A 22,586-nucleotide genomic window follows, 5' to 3' on the forward strand; every position below is an offset into this window, starting at 1 on the left:
GAATACAATAACAATGCATACATCATCCAAAAGTGTATTTTTTTATAAGAAATTGAGACATATCCAAACGAGCAATGTCAGAGTCCGGAATATAAATATGTATATAAATGGTGTGTATAGACAGTATGGACAATATACACTGAGTGTACAAAACATTAGGAACACCTTCCTAATATTGAGTTGCACCCCCTTTTGCACTCAGAACAGAATCAATTCGTTGTGGCATGGACTCTATAAGGTATCGAAAGCATTCAACAGGGATGCTGGCCCTATGTTTATTCCAATGCTTCCCACAGTTGCGTCAAGTTGGCTGGATGTCCTTTGGGTGGTGAACCATTCTTGATACACACGGGAAACTGTTGAGTGTGAGAACCCCAGCAGCGTTGCAGTTCTTGACACACTTAAACCGGTGCAACTGGCACCTACTACCATACTGCCCATTCAAAGGCACTTCAATATTTTGTCTTGACCATTCACTCTCCTGAATGGCACACACACAATCCATGTCTCAGTTGTCTCAAGGCTTAAAAATCCTTCTTTAACCTGTCTCCTCCGTTTCATCTACGCTGATTGAAGTGGATTTAAAGGTGCTCTATGCAGAAATTGCTCCGCCATCTCTAATAGTTTGCATAATTTCAGTTTATGTGACATAAAGCAAGTGTAGTGTAAAAAAACAATGGAACATCTAAACCGCTAAATATCTTTTCCATAACAAAAAATATATGTATTTTCAACTGTTTGAAGCTAGTGTACAAAACTGAAAGTAAAAGACGCAAAAACAAAACTTATGACCTGGAAGCATGGAAGTAGTTCACGTAGGACAGATCTACCACTTTTTAGATTTACTTTCAATAAGAATGACTGATCTATAACTCACATTTCTATGTGAATTTGGCCAGGTCACCCAAAAATGTATATATTGCAGCTTTAACAAGTGACATCAATAAGGGATCATAGCTTTCACCTGGATTCACCTGGTCAATCTGTGTCATGGAAAGAGGTGTTCCTAATGTTTTGTACACTCAGTGTATGAATAGAAAAGGTGTGTACAACACTAATTATGACTAGAATACAGTATATACAGATGAAGTTGGAAGTTTACATACACCTGAGCCAAATACATTTAATCCATGTAAAAATGTCCTGTCTTCGGTCAGTTAGGATCACCACTTTATTTTAAGAATGTGACATGTCAGAATAATAGTAGAGAGAATTATTTAATTCAGCTTTTATTTCTTTCATCACAATCCCAGTGGGTCAGAAGTTTACATACGCTAAGTTGACTGTGCCTTTAAATAGCTTGGAAAATGTGATGGCTTTAGAAGCTTCTGATAGGCTAATTGACATAATTTGAGTCAATTGTAGGTGTATCGTGGATGTATTTCAAGGCCTACCTTCAAACTCAGTGCCCCTTTGCTTGACATCATGGGAGGGTCAAAAGAAATCAGCCAAGACCTCAGAAAAATATTGAAGACCTCCACAATTCTGGTTCATCTTTGGGAGCAATTTCCAAACATCTGAAGGTACCACATTCACCTATACAAACAATAGTACGCAAGTATAAACACCATGGGACCACGCAGCTGTCATACCGCTCAGGAAGGAGATGCGTTCTGTCTCCTAGAGATGAACGTACTTTGGTGCGAAAAGTGCAAATCAATCCCAGAACAACAGCAATGGACCTTGTGAAGATGCTGGAGGAAACAGGTACAAAAGTATTTATATCCACAGTAAAACGAGTCCTATATCGACATAACCTGAAAGGCCGCTCAGCAAGGAAGAAGCCACTGCTCCAAAACCGCCATAAAAAAGCCAGACGACAGTTTGCAACTGCACATGGGGACAAAGTTTGTACTTTTTGGAGAAATGTCCTCTGGTCTGATGAAACAAAAATATAACTGTTTGGCCATAATGACCATTGTTATGTTTGGAGGAAAAAGGGGGACGCTTGCAAGCCGAAGAACACCATCCCAAGCGTGAAGCATGGGGGTGGCAGCATCATGTTGTGGGGGTGCTTTTCTGCAGGCGGACTGGTGCACTTCACAAAATAGATGGCATCATGAGGAAGGACAATTATGTGGATATATTAAAGCAACATCTCAAGACATCAGTCAGGAAGTTAAAGCTTGGTCGCAAATGGGTCTTCCAAATGGACAATGACCCCAAGCATTCTTCCAAAGTTGTAGAAAAATGGCTTAAGGACAACAAAGTCAAGGTATTGGAGTGGCCATCACAAAGTCCTGACCTCAATCCTATAGAAAATTTGTGGGCAGAACTGAAAAAGCGTGTGCGAGCGAGGAGGCCTAGAAACCTGACTCAGTTACACCAGCTCTGTCAGGAGGAATGGGCCAAAATTCACCAACTTATTGTGGGAAGGTTGTGGAAGGCTACCCGAAACGTTTGACCCAAGTTAAAGAATTTAAAGGCAATGCTACCAAATACTAATTGAGTGTATGTAAACTTCTGACCCACTGGGAATGTGTTGAAAGAAATAAAGCTGAAATAAATAATTATAACATTTCACATTCTTAAAATAAAGGGGTAATCCTAACTGACCTAAGACAGGGAAGTTTTACTTGGATTAAATGTCAGGAATTGTGCAAAACTGAGTTTAAATGTATTTGGCTAAGGTGTATGTAAACTTCCGACTTCAACTGTATATTTAGATGGAAGCTTTCGCACAAAACTGAAAGCGCAAACCATTGCATTTAACCATGGCAAGGTGACTGGGAATATGGTTGAATAGAAACAGTGTATTACTTCCCTCCGTAAGGCAATCAAACAGGCAAAACATCAGTACAGAGACAAAGTGGAATCGCATTTCAACGTCTCAGACACGAGATGCATGTGGCAGGGTCTCCAGACAATCACGGATTACAAAGGGAAAACCAGCCACGTCGCGTACACCGATGTCTTGCTCCCAGACAAGCTAAACACCTTCGCCCGCTTTGAGGATAACACAGTGCCACCAACGCCTCCCGTTCCCAAGACATTTAAACTTGTTAACCTTGCCGGCCCAGACGACATCCCTAGCCGCGTCCTCAGAGCATGCACAGACCAGCTTGCTGGAGTATTTACGGACATATTCAATCTCTCGCTATCCCAGTCTGCTGTCCCCACTTGCTTCAAGATGTCTACCATTGTTCCTGTACCCAAGAAATCTAAGGTAACTGAACTAAATGACTATTGCCCCGTAGCACTCACTTCTGTCATCATGAAGTGCTTTGAGAGGCTAGTTTTAAGGATCATATCACCTCTACCATACCCTACCTGACACCCTAGACCCACTTCAATTTGCATACCGCCCCAATAGATCCACAGATGATGCAATTGCCATCTCACTGCACACTGCCCTATCCCATCTGGACAAGAGGAATACCTACAGTATGTAAGAATGATGTTCATTGACTATAGCTCAGCCTCCTACACCATAGGACCCTCAAAGCTCATCATTTAGCTTGGGGTCCCTGGGTCTGAACTCCGTCCTGTGCAACTGGATCCTGGGCTTCCTGGCGGGCCGACGCCAGGTGGTGAAATTAGGAAGCAACACCTCCACTTCACTGATCCTCAACACAGGAGCCCAATAAGGGTGCGTGCTCAGCCCCCTCCTATACTCCCTGCCATGCATGCCTCCAACTCAATCGTCAAGTTTGTAGATGACACAACAGTTGTAGGCCTGATTACCAACAATGACGAGACAGCCTAGAGGGAGGAAGTGAGGGCCATGGCAGAGTGGTGCCAGGAAAATAACCTCGCCCTCTTCGTCCTCAAATCAAAGGAACTGATCGTGAACTTCAAGAAACAGCAGAGAGAGCACACCCCTATCCACATCGAAGGGACTGCAGTGGAGAAGGTGAAAAGCATCAAGTTCCTTGGCAAACACATGACAACGATCTGAAATGGTCCACCAACACAGACAGTGTGATTAAGAAGGCGCAACAGCATCTCTTCAACCTCAGTGGGCTGAATAAATTAGTCTTGGCCCCTAAGACCCTCACAAACTTTTACAGATGCACAATTGAGAGCATCATGTATGGCTGTATCACTGCCTGGTACGGCAACTGCACTGCCCTCAACTGCAGGGCTCTACAGAGGGTGGTGCGGTCTGCTCAACGCATCACCAGGGGCACACTGCCTGCCCTCCAGGACACATACAGTATCAGATGTCACTGCAAGGCCAAAAAGATAATCAAGAACATCAACCACCCGAGCCATGGCCTGTTCACCCTGCTACCATCCAGAAGGCAAGGTCAGTACAGGTGCATCAAAGCTGTGACCGATAAACTGAAAAACAGCTTCAATCTCAAGGCCATCAGACTGTTAAATAGCCATCCATCAGATTGTTAAATAGCCATCACTAGCTGGCTACCAACCGGTAACTCAACCCTACACCTTAGAGACTACTGCCCTATATACATAGACAGGGTATCAATAGTCACTTTAATAATGTTTACATACTGCTTTACTCATTTCATAAGTATACACCGTATTCTATTCTACTGTATTTTAGTCAATGCCACTCTGACATTGATCGTCCTAATATTTATATATTTCTTAACTCCATTGTTTTAGTTTAGATTTGTGTGTATTGTTGTGAATTGTTGGATTTTACTGCAGTGTTGGAGCTAGGAACACAAGCATTTCTCTACACCCGCAATAACATCTGCTAAATATGTGTATGTGACCAATGATTTGATTTGATTGAATTATTGCAGTTCGGTTCTATCATTCGTTTTAACAGTTGTTTTTATGGTTAAGACAAATGAAAGCAGTTTGCATCGATGTCTACTATAGTTTATCACACATACAGTAATATGGCTTGGTAAATTACCCTACACCCGTAGCATGGGTCTTTAAAGACATGTCATACAGTGGCTTGCGAAAGTATTCACCCCCTTGGCGTTTTTACTGTTTTGTTGCCTTACAACCTGGAACTAACCTGGGGGTTATTGTGAAACAAACAAGAACTAAGACAAAAAAAAGGAAAACTTGAGCGTGCATAACTATTCACCGCCTCAAAGTTAATACTTTGTAGAGCCACCTTTTGCAGCAGTTACAGCTGCAAGTCTCTTGGGGTATGTCTCTATAAACTTGGCCTAGCCAGTGGGATTTTTGCCCATTCTTCAAGGCAAAACTGCTCCAGCTCCTTCAAGTTGGATGGGTTCCACTGGTGTACAGCAATCTTTAAGTCCTACCACAAATTCTCAATTGGATTGAGGTCTGGCTTTGACTAGGCCATTTCAAGACATTGGAATGTTTCCCCTTAAACCACTCAAGTGTTGCTTTAGCAGTATGCTTAGGGTCATTGTCCTGCTAGAAGGTGAACCTCTGTCCCAGTCTCAAATCTCTGGAAGACTGAAACAGGTTTCCCTCAAGAATTTCACTGTATTTAGCGCCATCCATCATTCCTTCAATTCTGACCAGATTCCCAGTCCCTGCCGATGAAAAACATCCCCACAGCATGATGCTGCCACCACTATGCTTCACTGTGGGGCTGGTGTTCTCGGGGTGATGAGAGGTATTGGGTTTGCGCAGATATAGCATTTTCATTGATGGACAAAAAGCTCAATCTGACCAGAGTACCTTCTTCCATATGTTTGGGGAGTCTCCCACATTCCTTTTGGCGAACACCAAACGTGTTTGCTTATTTTTGTATTTAAGCAATGGGTTTTTTCTGGCCACTCTTCCAGTGGTCCTATGGACAGATACTCCAATCCCCTCTGTGGAGCTTTGCAGCTCTTTCAGGGTTATCTTTGGTCTCTTTGTTGCCTCTCTGATTAATGTCCTCCTTGCCTGGTCTGTGAGTTTTGGTGGGCAGACCTCTCTTGGCAGGTTTGTTGTGGTGCCATATTATTAAAAAAAAAATTATAATGGATTTAATGGTGCTTCATGGGATGTTCAAAGTTTCTGATATTTTTTTAGAACCCAACCCTGATCTGTACTTCTCCACCACTTCGTCCCTGACCTGTTTGGGGAGCTCCTTGGTCTTCATGGTGCCGCTTGCTTGGTGGTGCCCCTTGCTTAGTGGTGTTGCAGACTCTGGGGCCTTTCAGAACAGGTCTATATCTACTGAGATCATGTGACAAATCATGTGACACTTAGATTGCACACAGGTGGACTTTATTTAACTAATTATGTGACTTCTGAAGGTAAATGGTTACATTAGATCTTATTTAGGGGCTTCATAGCAAAGGGGGTGAATTCATATGCCTGTACAACTTTTCAGTTATTAAAAAAAAAAAAAATTGAAACAAGTACTTTTTTCCATTTCACTTCACCAATTTGGACTATTTTGTGTATGTCCATTACATGAAATCCAAATAAAAATCCATTTAAATTACAGGTTGTAATGCAACAAAATAGGAAAAACACCAAGGGGGATGAATACTTTTGCAAGGCACTGTAGCTAACTCTCCCTGACTTGTTATTTGGCTTTTATTCGTTTTCATTTGGCCACATTTAATTTTGTAATTTTGACATGTTGTCACAGCGTTGTAAAGGGATTAGAGGCTTTGTGTCACGATTCTGTCATCCCCAGTCCCCAACCCTGTGGTTTTGAGGGACAGGAATATTTTGGTGGGTGTTGGAAACTAATTTGACAATTCAGAGGATTCATCCATGTCTTCATCCCTGTCTCTCCACTTTTCTACGACCCACAATGTTGCATGATATTTATTTTGCCAGTGGCTGGTTTATTTCTCTCTTGCCTCTCACTCACTCTCTTTCTCTCTCTGATTCTCCTTCTCTCTTTTCCCTACTCTCTTTTCTTTCTCTAGATCACTGTCTCTCTCCCCCCTCTTTCTCGCTCTCTCCCCACTTTCTCTCTCTCTCTTCCTCTCCCCAATTTCACTCTCTCCCTTCCTCTTTCTCTCCATCTCCCCCCTCTTTCTCTCTCTCTCCCCCTCTCCCTCCCTCCCTCCCTCTGCCTCCATTTCACTCACTACATAAAAAAATTCTCCAATCTTTTAATTTAATCAGATGTGTTATGGTTTTTCCTTGATGCATCACTCACCACTTGATACCAGAAACAATAGTAAAGCCTCCTCATGATTGCTGGAATACTGCAAGGTGTACTAATCACAAGCTGAGACCTTTCAACTTTCTTTTTTTTAACATGTATTAACCTAATGATACATGACGTGTATTGTACATGGAAAAACTATATGAATAGTAATACCATCATTCTATCATTGTCGCTATGGATACGAGCGCCTGCTAAATTACTAAAATGTAAATGTGATGTAAATGTAGGATTTAATATCATTAAAACTCAGAAGGCCGGAATTCCATAACTACTAGAATGGCCATGACGGTCATTCTGACCGTTGATATTTCAATTCTATAAATATTCCATAATAAATATTCCATAATAAATAATAAATTGCTGAATTAATGCATTTATTATGTTAAAATAGGTAATAAGAATACCTCAGGACACCAAATGTAAATTGTAATCAGTCAGAAAATGTATTGGTTGATCCAGAAGCGCATAGACTGTAAATACTAAAATAAGATGATAGTGTATTTTCTGACTGGAAGACAACAGTTGCCTGCCCTGCTACTGGCCCATCCAACCTACACTTAAACTATATTGAAACGAGTTTCACATGTAATAATAATAATAATAATAATAATAAATGTGGCCTAAAGACATGATTAAATTGACAATAGTCTGATGGGTGACAATATTATAAATTGTCAAATAGAGAATGAAGAGACTGATGACCAGCTAAACAGCACAGCGTAAATTGACAAAGTAGGGAACAGTGCTGACCGAATAGCACTTCTTCCATATCATCGTAGAGAGGTCCATGCAGGCCATTCTTTTTGAATACTATACCTTATCAGAAAGAGCAGATTCAAAGGTTTCTAATTAACCTACTTTTGGCAAACAACTGTACAGATTGCATGAATGGGCTTTGTTTCAAAATATAACTTTTTCCTAGAATAACCTTGGCTCCATTCATTCCTCATGTGAGTAGGCTACTGGTGACAATCACTCAAAACATGTGATTCTGTTCTTTTGAAATAAATTGCCTGATATCATGTTTTTAAGGCCTTCCTAAAATAAATATGAATGGATTTATTTGTGATTGTGTATATGAACACCAGGAAGGCATAGAGCATCATAATGAATCAAAACAACTTTAAATGTGTAACTACTCTGACATTTTTATAGTCATGTCCCCCTCGTCCTTGAATTTTTCTTAATAAGTCTATAGAATCATTGATAGAATCTTAATATCACAAACAGAACTGGAGCTATAATCAATTTAAGGAGGGCATGTCATTTTTTTATGGGTATCCCCGACCTACTCCGCACATACAGTATAACACTGGGGCTCCGAGTGGTGCAGCGGTCTAAGGCACTGCATTGCAGGGCTAGAGGCGTCACTACAGACCCTGGTTCGATACCGAACAACGAAATGGATGATGACATCTCTGATGATTATTATTCTGATTCATTCTGAACGGCTTTCCATATCTGGGAAAGGATCCATATCGGGCAGCAGGTAACCGAGTGTTGGATCATGTTTCGGATCAGATGGCACTGCTGTACTAGGAGAAAGGAGGAACTCAGCGCTGGCCTGTTGCTATGTTCAACACAGTTGCGGGTACTTATGGATGCCAAGGGAAGACATTGTTGCCGTAGCATTGAATGCAAGGGAAGCCAGCGAGCATTTAAATAAAATAATAGCCAATCAGCGTTGAGCTAAACTGAGCGAGCTCAACTGTGAATGGTCCTGGCACACCAAACAAAAAGGGTTATGGGAAGCCAGTTTGGATTTGGCTTCACACCAATCACATGACATCAAAAGCAGAACGTTTACTTAATTCTCCGTACTGGCCAATGATTAAAGCGGCAATTTTGATCCAACCATAAATTCATACATTGTGCCCCTGGCCTGAGAGGATGGAGTTCAATATGTAGCTAGATGTAGTAGGATAATACTAACTAACTGGCCTGGAACATCGTTGCCCATAAAGGAAGTTAGGCTAGCGAGCAAGCATTTTAGCCAGGTACAACAAAAACTAAAAGTGTGTCATTGGAATTTCTCTACAAGTGGGGTAGGTCAACATGTTTTTCTACTCGCAAGCACACACACACACACACACACACACACACACACACACACACACACAAATCAGTACCATGGACAGCCACATCATATTTAGTTTACGTTGATTGGACTAAATCATTTTTTGGTATCTTTTAGTTGTCACTGTATTGAACTAAGCATAGGTGATTTGATGATGTTGAAATGTTGAAGTGAAAATGGTGCTGGAATAGTAGAGGCAGCTCCTGTTTTCTTTTCGACTTGCGGTAACTCTCCATGGTTGTATATCAATGTTTTTTTAGGTCATGTAACTGTTTGCTGCTTTCCGGTTTTGTGATGAAACAAAAGTGTGGTTGAATTTATTCTGTCACTATGTCTTCTTATTGTCTCGACCTTAGACCTATATATCAGGGTTGCAAGGCATATGCATTAACAGGTTATAGAGCGAACAACGCAATTATCACAACACAGGTGGTAATATGGCTTTTTTTCTGGCTTGGCTTCCCCAATGATTTTAACCATGCACCGCTACTGGTTCTACAACATGCTTGACTTGGCTGCTATCAACGCACACCATTGGAGGCTCCTCAGAGGAGGAAAGGGAGGACCATCCTCAGTGAATTTCATAAAAATAGTGAAACATAAAAAAAGTTAGCATTTTTAGATAAACTGTCACCAAATAATTGATTAAAACACACTGTTTTGCAATGAAGATCTACAGTAGCCTCAACAGCACTCTGTGGTGTAGAACCATGGTGTAGCTGGAGGACAGCTAGCTTCTGTCCTCCTCTGTGTACATTGATTTCAATACAAAACCTAGGAGGCTCATGGTTCTCACCCCCTTCCATAGACTTAATTATGTAATTATGACAATTCCTCCAACCTATCAGAGCACTTGCAGCATAACTGACATGTTGTCTACCCAATCAAAGGATCAGAGAAAAAATCTAGTACTGAAAGCATAAGCTACAGCTAGCTAGCACTGCAGTGAATAAAATGTGGTGAGTATTTGACTCAAAGAGAGAGAAAGACAATAGTTGAACAGTTTTGAACAAATTCATTTCTTCCAAAATTAAGGAGACGCGCGCAAGAGAGAGGGAGAGCTAGCTACAAGTAGTATAGATTTCTTTCACTTACTTAGGTATTGTCAAATGCAGCTAGCTAGTTTAGCCTACTCAAACACCTGGCTCAAACAGAGAGGGATGCTATGTTAGCTAGTTGGCTATGGCTATCCAACACTTAAACTGTTCCAAGTCAGGGTAAGCTTTTGGTTTTATTAATTTATTGCCACCGGGGCCAGCCAGTGTAACTGCTAAACTGATTGCTGCTGATTACATTGCACTGCATGATTGTAGCGGTAAACGTGTTAGTTCTAGTATCTATGTTAGCTATGACATGACAACGATGTAGGCTATGTGTAGCAGTTAGCGGTCATGATATGAAGGTTTTGCTTGGAAAGGTTTTTTCCAAGGGAAAAGGTGAAAGAAGGAGAGCGCATAGATAGATGCGAGAAGGAATTATATATACAACGAGTTGTTTGTGTATGTCTGGTATGAAAGTGAATTGTGTTTGCGTGTGATCAGGGGTGTGTTTATTTGGCCAATTCTGTTGAAAAACGTTTCTTAAATGGAAGCAAATGGAACGAAACGGGGATAAACATGAATTTGTCCAATAGAAACTCTCGTTTGCAACTGTTAGACTAATGATTACACTCTAGATCAGCTAGATGCAGGTAAGAGTGTGCAAGGCGGTATTGAATGTGTCACTGTCTGTCACCTTGACTACAAAAAAATTCTCTCAACCTGTGCACCTACGTTGTAAACTTTTGTTCATATGGGAGGTTGTATCAACCTCGTAATGGGTACAGGGAAAATGTTAGTATCATGTAGTAGCCTAAACCTATCAATGTTACATTGAGCTGGGTGAATGGAATATGAATGACAGTCATCGGATATGCTGTAGTAGAAATAAGGCCATGTTCATTAAAAAAATTATTTATCCTCCCTCATCTTAAACAGCACCTACCGCCACTGACGCACACGTGTTGTTCAAGCAATGCATAAACAACACTGTGAGCATGAGATACTTCATCATGAGTCTGGCACACAGGCTACTTGAGCGACATATGAGGGCCAAGTCAGCAGTAGCAGCAGCAAAGATTCCACGTGAGCCATTGCGCGAGCCAAATTGCGCACAGCTCCCGGGGAGGACAAACTTTAAGGTGGGCAGATGCACTCGGAACAGAACCCACTACACCTGTTTCAGCTGCAAGCGACTTGTTTGTGGGAAGTGTTGAAATCAAGTAAAGTGACGAAGATTTGTGGTGACTGTTAGGACAAGGGATAACAGCTAAAACAGATCCAACTGTTGCGTGAAGAGGTCACAAATAATGTGTCCAATAACTGACTTAATAACTTATTTTTGTCCACTGTCATATTGACATTTATATTAAAATGCCATTATTGTTTTTGTGTTGATTTTCACTATTATGTTCTTTCAAATATTTACATTTGGTATTCTAATGATACCTAATACCTTCATAAACACAACCAAATGGCATTGGCAAAAAGGGGGGTCCAACGAGGACAGGCTTTTCTAGTTCAATTTATTTATTTGACTGGTGGCTATTGGCCTGGCTAGTCTACTGTTAAATATGTATACAGTCATTTTGACCGTGATGGCGCTTTGAGAATGAAATGCTCAGAATGTTTTTGTCTTTTATGATATTCATCTGAAAGTACTGCTAGTGTAAAATACACATATTTAGGAAAAGTCAGGGAATGGTGGGTTCAATGTTTGATCCTGGGCTGTATCACAACTGGCCGTGATCGGGAGTCCCACGGACAGTGCACAATTGGCCCAGCCTCGTCCGGGTTAGGGAAGGGTTTGGCCAGGGTAGGCCGTCATTGTAAATAATAAGTTGCTCTTAACTGACTTGCCTAGTTAAATAAAAATAAATAGTGCCTTGTTGCAAACAGGATCCACAGGCTTCCTTCTTTTCACTTTGTCAATTAGGTTAGTATTGTGGAGTAACTACAGTGTTGTTGATCCATCCTCAGTTTTCTCCTATCACAGCCATTAAACTCTGTAACTGTTCTAAAGTCACCATTGGCCCCATGGTGAAATCCCTGAGTGGTATCCTTCCTCTCCGGCAACTTAGTTAGGAAGGACGCTTGTATATTTGTTGACTGAGTGTATTCATACACCATCCATCGTGTAATTCATAACTTCACCATGCTCAAAGGGATATTCAATGTCTACTTTTTTATATATTTTCCTATCTACCAATAGGTGCCCTTCTTTCCGAGGCACTGGAAAACCTCTCTGATCTTTGTGGTTGAATTTGTGTTTGAAATTCACTGCTCGGCTGACGGACCTCACAGATAATTGTATGTGTGGGGTACAGAGATGAGGTAGTCATTCAAAATCATGTTACACACTATTATTGCCCACAGATTGAGTCCATGTACACCACATCAGTCACTGGCTTCATCAATAAGTGCATATATGATGTCGTCCCAACAGTGACTGCACGTACATACCCCAACCAGAAGCCCTGGATTACAGGCAACATCCGCACTGAGCTAAAGGGTAGAGCTGCCGCTTTCAAGGAGCGGGACTCTAACCCGGAAGCATATAAGAAATCCCGCTATGCCCTCCGACGAACAATCAAACAGGCAAAGCGTCAATACAGGACTAAGACTGAATCGTACTACACCGGCTCCAACGCTCGTCGGATGTGGCAGGGCTTGCAAACGATTACAGACTACAAAGGGAAGCACAGCCGTGAGCTGCCCAGTGACACGAGCCTACCAGACGAGCTAAATTACTTCTATGCTCGCTTCGAGGCAAGCAACACTCAAGCATGCATAAGAGCATCAGCTGTTCTGAATGACTGTGTAATTTTACATTTACATTTAAGTCATTTAGCAGATGCTCTTATCCAGAGCGACTTACAAATTGGTGCATTCACCTTATGATATCCAGTGGAACAACCACTTTACAATAGTGCATCTAAATCTTTTAGGGGGGGGGGGGGTTAGAAGGATTACTTTATGATATCCTAGGTATTCCTTGAAGAGGTGGGGTTTCAGGTGTCTCCGGAAGGTGGTGATTGACTCCGCTGTCCTGGTGTCGTGAGGGAGCATGTTCCACCATTGGGGTGCCAGAGCAGCGAACAGTTTTGACTGGGCTGAGCGGGAACTGTGCTTCCTCAGAGGTAGGGAGGCGAGCAGGCCAGAGGTGGATGAATGCAGTGCCCTTGTTTGGGTGTAGGGCCTGATCAGAGCCTGAAGGTACGGAGGTGCCGTTCCCCTCACAGCTCCGTAGGCAAGCACCATGGTCTTGTAGCGGATGCGAGCTTCAACTGGAAGCCAGTGGAGAGAGCGGAGGAGCGGGGTGACGTGAGAGAACTTGGGAAGGTTGAACACCAGACGGGCTGCGGCTTTCTGGATGAGTTGTAGGGGTTTAACGGCACAGGCAGGGAGCCCAGCCAACAGCGAGTTGCAGTAATCCAGACGGGAGATGACAAGTGCCTGGATTAGGACCTGCGCCGCTTCCTGTGTGAGGCAGGGTCGTACTCTGCGAATGTTGTAGAGCATGAACCTACAGGATCGGGTCACCGCCTTGATGTTAGTGGAGAACGACAGGGTGTTGTCCAGGGTCACGCCAAGGTTCTTAGCACTCTGGGAGGAGGACACAATGGAGTTGTCAACCGTGATGGCGAGATCATGGAACGGGCAGTCCTTCCCCGGGAGGAAGAGCAGCTCCGTCTTGCTGAGGTTCAGCTTGAGGTGGTGATCCGTCATCCACACTGATATGTCTGCCAGACATGCAGAGATGCGATTCGCCACCTGGTTATCAGAAGGGGGAAAGGAAAAGATTAATTGTGTGTCGTCTGCATAGCAATGATAGGAGAGACCATGTGAGGATATGACAGAGCCAAGTGACTTGGTGTATAGCGAGAATAGGAGAGGGCCTAGAACAGAGCCCTGGGGGACACCAGTGGTGAGAGCACGTGGTGCGGAGACAGATTCTCGCCACACCACCTGGTAGGAGCGACCTGTCAGGTAGGACGCAATCCAAGCGTGGGCCACGCCGGAGATGCCCAACTCGGAGAGGGTGGAGAGGAGGATCTGATGGTTCACAGTATCAAAGGCAGCAGATAGGTCTAGAAGGATGAGAGCAGAGGAGAGAGAGTTAGCTTTAGCAGTGCGGAGAGCCTCCGTGACGCAGAGAAGAGCAGTCTCAGTTGAATGACCAGTCTTGAAACATGACTGATTTGGATCAAGAAGGTCATTCTGAGAGAGATAGCAGGAGAGCTGGACAAAGACGGCACGTTCAAGAGTTTTGGAGAGAAAAGAAAGAAGGGATACTGGTCTGTAGTTGTTGACATCGGAGGGATCGAGTGTAGGTTTTTTCAGAAGGGGTGCATCTCTCGCTCTCTTGAAGACGGAAGGGACGTAGGCAGCGGTCAAGGATATGAGTTGATGAGCGAGGTGAGGTAAGGGAGAAGGTCTCCGGAAATGGTCTGGAGAAGAGAGGAGGGGATAGGGTCAAGCGGGCAGGTTGTTGGGCGGCCGGCCGTCACAAGACGCAAGATTTCATCTGGGGACAGAGGGGAGAAAGAGGTCAAAGCACAGGGTAGGGCAGTGTGAGCAGGACCAGCGGTGTCGTTTGACTTAGCAAACGAGGATCGGATGTCGTCGACCTTCTTTTCAAAATGGTTGACGAAGTCATCCGCAGAGAGGGATGAGGGGGGGGAGGGGGAGGAGGATTCAGGAGGGAGGAGAAGGTGGCAAAGAGCTTCCTAGGGTTAGAGGCAGATGCTTGGAATTTAGAGTGGTAGAAAGTGGCTTTAGCAGCAGAGACAGAAGAGGAAAATGTAGAGAGGAGGGAGTGAAAGGAATCCAGGTCCGCAGGGAGGCGAGTTTTCCTCCATTTCCGCTCGGCTGCCCGGAGCCCTGTAATCACGCTCTCCATAGCCAATGTGAGTAAGACCTTTAAACAGGTCAACATTCACAGGGGCCTAGGGCCAGATGGATTACCAGGATGGGTACTCCGAGCATGCGCTGACCAACTAGCAAGTGTCTTCATTGACATTTTCAACCTGTCCCTGACTGAGTCTGTAAGGCCAACATGTTTCAAGCAGACCACCATAGTCCCTGTGCCCAGGAACACTGAGGTAACCTTCCTAAATGACTACCGACCTGTAGTACTCACGTCTGTAGCCATGAAGTGCTTTGAAAGGCTGGTCATGGCTCACATCAACAATATTATCCCAGAAACCCTAGACCCACTCCAATTTGCATATCACCCCAACAGATCCATAGATGATGCAATCTCCAAAACTGCCCTTTCCCACCTCGACAAAAGGAACACCTATGTGAGAATGCTATTCATTGACTACAGCTCAGCGTTCAAGACCATAGTGCCCTCAAAGCTCATGACTAAGCTAAGGACCCTGGGACTAAACACCTCCCTCTTCAACTGGATCATGGACTTCCTTACGGGCAGCCCCCAGGTGGTAAGTGTAGGTAACAACACATCCGCCACTCTGATCCTCAACACGGGGGCCCTCAGGGGTGCGTGCTCAGTCCCCTCCTGTACTCCCTGTTCCCTCATGACTGCATGGCCAGGCACGACTCCAACACCATCATTAAGTTTGCCGATAACACAACAGTGGTAGGCCTGATCACCAACAACAATGAGACAGTCTATAGGGAGGAGGTCAGAGACCTGGCCGTGGGGTGCCATGGGCAGCTCTCGGCTGGGTTTGAGTTTGTAATCCGTGATAGGTTGCAAGCCCTGTCACATCCGACGAGCACCAGCGCCAGTGTAGGAGGATTCGATCTTAGTCCTGTATTGAAGCTTTGCCTGTTTGATGGTTCATCAGAGGGCGTAGCGGGATTTCTTATAAGCGTCCGGGTTAGTGTCCTGCTCCTTGAAAGCGGCAACTCTAGCCTTTAGCTCAGTATGGATGTTGCCTGTAATCCATGGCTTCTGTAGTTATGGTTATGGTCCAGTTCATACATGCACCAGCAACATTAGCTGTGTGCCGTTATGTTCTTAATGATACAACATATGGTAATCATAATAATAGAGCATATGGGATCATCTTGTATCAATATCACCATATTGATCTGTGTGTTTAGTAGACATGATTGTTCTGTTTTTCTCATTACTGTGATGTTGTTGTTTCATATTATTGATATTGTATCTGAGCTGGTAATACAGTATCAGGCCCCCTAGACACACACACTGCAATCTCCTTTGTAATATGTTTACCATGTCGGGATGATTACCTTGAATACAATATTTCCTTGTTGTGGTCATCATTACAGCTTAATTGGCTTTAGAACAGTCTTCTGTAGAAAACATCAATGAACAACTTAAAAACATGTTAGATTTTCTGATTTAACAAATCCTGCGATGTTGAGTTAGAGAAGGAGAGATGAAGCTTGAGGAAAATACTAGTTTGACCTCTTGAATGAACTTTTCCATTTACACTTTTCGAGAGGATCCTTTTAAAAATGCTCAGTCAAAGACTCCCATTCCCAATTTTTCTCTCTATCTCTCATTCTCTCTCTCCATCCCTCCTCCGCTCTCTTCTGTGAGGATGATCTTCCTCCCCTTTCTACTCTTCCCCCTCCCTCCCTCCACCCTCCTCATGTTCTGTCCACTCCAGCAGCAGGTGGTGGAGTGGTACTATAGAATAGAGCTTTGTGATCGCATATCAAATGCACACAAGCAAGTGGGTACAAACACTCCCCTCCCCTAACGCACACTGCTGATTGTTGTTCTCTCCTGTTGGCTAGTATACTCCTGTGGTATTGAAACCAACCTCCTTGTCTAACAGTGAACAGAAATGTCAGCTGTCAGGAAACCACAATAGAGATGTTGTTTACTAGAGATGTTAGTGTGATTGTGGTTTGATATGGAGGATGCATGCTTTGGTTCGGATGACACACTGTGTTGGTATTCTCAGCCTAGATTGTCGCTCTGTTTCTTGTGCCTTGTGTGAAGGATTTGTCTGAAGTGACAAAACATACTTTTGATGAGTCTAATAGTCAGTGGTTTACTATCAATGTGTTTGTGTTTTAGTGTGAGTCAACATATCAACACACAAACACAAAATGAAATAAAAACGAAAATGTTCCCTCTTCAAAGCTGAGCAGGCTGGTTCCCGTGGCGATTAGATCTGTCAAAGCAACACGGGACGTTATACATAAAACTGTCACGTTAAGAAATTAAAGTGCAGCAAAGCATTTACTCATATGATTTTGAATTCATTAATACAAATTATGGCATAAGATGTGGAGGGAAATAACTCAGTGGACTCTGTTGACGATACCTCGGCCATGTTATATGATAGCATAATTCACACACAGCACATTGCTGTATGGATGTGGGATGGCTGTGGAAGTTAGCAACAATCCACAATGTTGCTATCACAATGTATTTCAAGTGATATAATATCCTCTCTTTTAATGGTAGAATCATTGGTTTGGCTATCTATAGCTGAAATTGTATTCCATATCACTGCACTTTGGCTATAAGTGTCCATTACGCACAGATCTAGGATCAGTGTCCTTGCCAAATCATAACCATTAGATGGATTAATGCAACACTGACCTTAGACCAGTGTCAAAGCAACAGTGACGAGACAGCCTATAGGGAGGAGGTCAGAGGTCAGAGACCTGGCTGTGTGGTGCCAGGACAACAACAACAGACTATTTGACCCCCCCCCCCATCTTCCTTCCTCTTTTACACCGCTGCTACTCTCTGTTGCTATCATCTATGCATAGTCACTTTAATAACTCTACCTACATGTACATATTACCTCAACTAACCGGTGCCCCCGCACATTGACCTCTGTAGCAGTACCCCCTGAAAATAGTCTCGCTATTGTTATTTTACTGCTGCTCTTTAATTACTTTTATTTCTTATTCTTATTCGTATTTTTTTTTATTGTTAAACTGCATTGTTTGTTAAGGGCTCGTAAATAAGCATTTCACTGTAAGGTCTACACCTTTTGTATTCGGCACATGTGACTAATACAATTTGATTTGATTTGAGTGTCTAGAGGGTTTCTCTATTCCTATCAGCGCATCACTATCAGACAGATAGCCATACACCATCACTTCTCTCTCCTTGCCCAGCTCAATACACACTCCACTAGCCTCGCTTTTTACCCTGTTGCCTTTAGCCATTTATCCTGGGATGTGCACTCAACCACAGGAAGTGATATTGGATGGAAAGACTTGTTATTCTGGACCATGTGTGTGTATGCAGCGTACTGCATAGAAGTGTAACATTGGATACGATGTGGGGAGAAAAGCTTTCAGGCTATTCAGTATTCAACCCCCTCCTGCCGTACAATGTCGTAAATTACATAATTATCTTTGAGGTGTATAATCTTGGTTCTTTGAATTGCTACATAACTTCATCCTATTATCCCCCCACGTCGCTCATTACACAGCCACCGTGATTCTATATGAATTGAAAAAGCCACATAATGACACATTCACCTCAGCCTTGTCCTCATGCATAATGGTGAGCTGACTAGGTGAGTTGTCTTGAGGGGGGTTGAGGTATTCCAGCCTTTTCAGGTGTAATTCCGACGCCGCTGAGGTAACCGGCCAGATCAGCAGAGCTGCAAAGTGCTGCTTCACCTTCTTTGCTCTACCTTTTTTGCTGTTGGCACTTGATCCAACGCTCCCTCCCTTTCCCACGTTCTCTCTCCCGGGTGCTCTCTCTATCCCCTTTCAAATCATAGATTTTTCAAAGGTTCTATGAAATATTTACGATGTGTGAGCAGAGTTCTTTCTCAGGGAATTTGGGGGGGGCTTTTTGAAGGCTAGTGGTAAAAGGGAAGGGAGAGAGAGGGAGTAAGAGAGAGGGAGAGAGAGAGCAGTGGAGAGAGGAGAGAGGAAAAAAAAGAAAGAGCGAGATAAGAGCTATGGAAGCTCTCGTAGAATCGTGCCTGCAATACCAACGGTTCACTTTGAAACTACTGAATATAAATAAATAAACACATCCACTGATAAAGATCGTTATTCACTGCTGTTGTACGGCTGCATTTCCCCTTAAAGCCTCTGATCCAATCGATTCCGAGGGGATTCCGACGGCCTCAGTCTTTGAACCTGTACCCCTCGTGTTGTGTTTTTATCTTCCTCCTCCCCTCTAATTCCACATCTCTTTTGTATTTTGAAGGGTTGTTGTTTCAGATAACATTGTCTCTCGTACTTAGACGCTGTAGCACGTTAAGCCTTGAGACTGTTACTCACACAGCAAATTCTCCAGTGTTAAATCAACACTGACAGTGTTACATTTAACGCTGGTCCAGTGTCTATATGGGTCCACACTTTTCAGTGTTAAATGAACACACTGCTTAGTGTAAAGCCTTATTTGCATATTTCCTTGAGTGCCTTATCTTTTGAGTGAATTGTAGAGTTACCACCTATGACTGTTTTTGTTAGTGACAGAGACATGGTTGTTGGTGCATTCATCCATTGTTAGTCCTATGTAGTGATGGAGGAAACAAAGCTTCCTGAAGCATTTCAGGAAGCATTTCCAGCCAATTGGGTCAAAAATAGGTTCATTACTCGAGGCTTTGATCAACACAGTGTACACTAGAGGTTCCTGCTGGTCAAAATAATTTACAACAGCCAAATTATTATAGATGAGGTCGACACGCCGTAGCGAGTTCGCAGTGTAGCCTTTTGTCTTCTACCAAAACCAATACCAAACCAATCAGGTGGTTGTTTGACAAAACAAAGCTTCGGACGTCATTGATCACGTGCTTCTGATAAAGTGATACAGGTATCGGCACACTGCTTCAAACTAAACTGCTTAGCGAATTTGAAACATGCCTCAGAGCTCCGGTATCAAATGTAACATCACTAGTACTTCACCAAGTGAAAAAGTAAGGAAATATGTTGCCAATTAGATTAAACACAATACAACAAGTATTTAATAAGGCCTTATTTTGATGGCCTAGTTTTAACCTAATACAGTGACCTGAAATTCATAGTTTTCAGGCCTGCAAGTCACATAAAGATGGCTTGCAAAGTTATATAATTCCTGTTGGAATCTAGCCAGAGTGGGGATATTCAACATTTAGAAATTATTTTCACCTGCAACCTGCATTCAGAATGACTGCCGGGTTGGAAAATCAAGAAATAAGACTACCTAAACCATTTAAACTGGAACAACCGTTGCAGTAACTGGTGCAATAAGTCAAAGTAGCAGATTGGATTAGTTTAGAAAAACTATTATTTATATTTGAGTAGCATAATATTAATTAATCAATCAATGTACATGCAAAAACATAGATATTGAAACTAACAATTCAAAAATATCTACCTGCAATAGAGCATGCTGGGAAATATGTTAATGATGGATGTGGTTTTAATTTTACACTAGTTATAAACACCAACACTAGGGATATTGTACACCAATGAGTGTTAATTTAAAACTTACATAGTTAATTTAACACCTGAATCAAGACTAGAAATGTTGCACTGAAAAATTAACACTAGGTAACACTGGCCAATTTTCTTTGTAGTGAATCACAGAAGTGCTTGTGAATGCTAGAGATTCTAATGAGTTTTTGTGGTATGCGAACAGGCATGTCACTGAGACAGCAGTATAGTATGTTGGTTCAAGTATTTGGGGGCATGCTACTGTTAACCCTCTGAACATGGGTGCTCGGTTAGCAGTGAAATTGTCAAACACCTTCCCCTACTGACTTCTAACATGTGTCCTTTACACTGGGATGTTCAAATTTGGTTTATTAATTGAATACTAAATCTGATCGTTCTTCCTTCTTTCTGTCCTCAGGTGGGCGGGACCATGTACAACACGGGTCGCCATGTCTCACTGCGAATGGACAAGGAGCACCTTGTGAATATCTCTGGTGGACCAATGACGTACAGCCATCGCCTGGAGGAGATCCGGCTACACTTCGGCAGCGAGGACGGACAGGGCTCTGAACACCTTCTCAACGGACAGGCCTTCTCAGGAGAGGTATGAGGGCAAGGGACTTAGAATCAGAACTAGGTGCTGAGTTTGGTCTAGCGGTAACGCTCCTGACTATGGATCACATATGCCCCGTTGGCGGCAAGGGTTTAATCCCTGGCTTGGCCAACTGCCTATGCCCTTAAAGTAACTGTCCAGTGAAAATCTCACTTTTAAAAGTTCATATTCTGTTAACTCATACCCAAATAATGTTGTTGACTTGTCCAATACTTGTATTTGTGACCAAAGCATAAAGAGACAAAACACCCAACCTCAAACTTCTATCTCAAACAGCCTGTTTCAAAAAGGCTTGCTATTTCCTCATAGAACATGATGTCATGTTGGCTCATTGGCTGAGATGGCCAATCAGCAGTCTACTTGCGTGAATATGTTTAATGACCGGTATACGCCCACACCATTCTGTTGTTGGGATAGGCTCACACCATTCCAACACAGAAAAGCTTATTTTTAACATACCGAAGGAACATCTTTTTTGGAAGGAAAAAGATTTCCCTCATATTGTAATGAATTATTGTATTATTTTAATTATTATTTGATAAAAATCGGGAAAAACACTGGACAGTTACTTTAAATCCTTTCTGTTCCCCTCTCTCTATCCATCTCCCAATCTGTATCTTCATTTGTCCTATCATAAAAACAATACAAATTCATAAGGGGATCGGATCTCCGATCTCCCTTAAAAAATAAAGAACCAGTATCAGTAGAATTTGAAAAACATTGTCATCCAGCATCATCGATAGGATTTAGATGAGATCCAGCAGAAAACAAGCTATCTTAATTAGCGGGGTGTTTTGAAGAGGCTTCCAATCAGCTCCTGTATACTTGATCATTTTACTAAGTTCTGAGTCACTCACCACACACCACGCACACCAGCCATAATAACAATAAGCAATTTGTGGGCTAACAGAATAATTGTAGGTATGACAGGCAAATTCATTCTAATTAATTATTATCATTTATTCTCCCACGGAGGCTGGCGAGCCGATATTCAAATCCTAATAAAACAAGTGTTTAGCATACGCTGGGGCTCGGAGGGATGTGACCCGTGTAGGGGGAGGTTGGCCTCGCGCTCTGCTCGCTGTTTACCGTGTTGTTGTTTTTGCCTCGTCGCGGAGCCAGTGTTTTCACACCTCCAATGGGTTTGTTTTGATTTAATCTGTTGCTACAGAACAGAAGAAAAGAAAAGTGAGCAGTAGTTACTGGCTGCTCTTTGTTTGGTCAGCGTTGTGTTATGATTTTTGGAGTGCTGGCGAGAGAGAGGGCTCTGGAGAAATCTGGAGAGGAGCATTGGATAGCTGGGCGTTGTGATCTGAAAAAGCTATGTTCTCTTACTGCAGTAATGTATCTACACCTACAGCAAGGGGAGGAAGGGTGGGTCTACATAGTCAATGTGGTAAAGAAAGGAAACGGTGTGTGGTTTAATTGTAACTGGCTTCAGTGTTATCCTGTCAATTGAAACTATTCTTAACTTACTGTAGGATTGAG

The 22,586-nt window shown here is 42.8% G+C and overlaps 1 protein-coding gene across 5 annotated transcripts in view; it reads left to right on the forward strand.

Annotated features, from left to right (window-relative positions):
* The window catches only part of ca10a (carbonic anhydrase Xa), a 324,255-nt gene that overhangs the window by 282,220 nt on the left and 19,449 nt on the right, over positions 1-22,586 (forward strand). For all 5 annotated transcript variants that reach the window (XM_045710258.1, XM_045710260.1, XM_045710261.1 and 2 more), the window contains one exon: positions 20,904-21,089. In XM_045710258.1, the coding sequence (XP_045566214.1) occupies positions 20,904-21,089 (186 nt within the window). The remainder of the gene's footprint in view (positions 1-20,903; positions 21,090-22,586) is intronic.

This window comes from Salmo salar, chromosome ssa28 (assembly GCF_905237065.1).
Source record: "Salmo salar chromosome ssa28, Ssal_v3.1, whole genome shotgun sequence".
Taxonomy (NCBI): domain Eukaryota; kingdom Metazoa; phylum Chordata; class Actinopteri; order Salmoniformes; family Salmonidae; genus Salmo; species Salmo salar.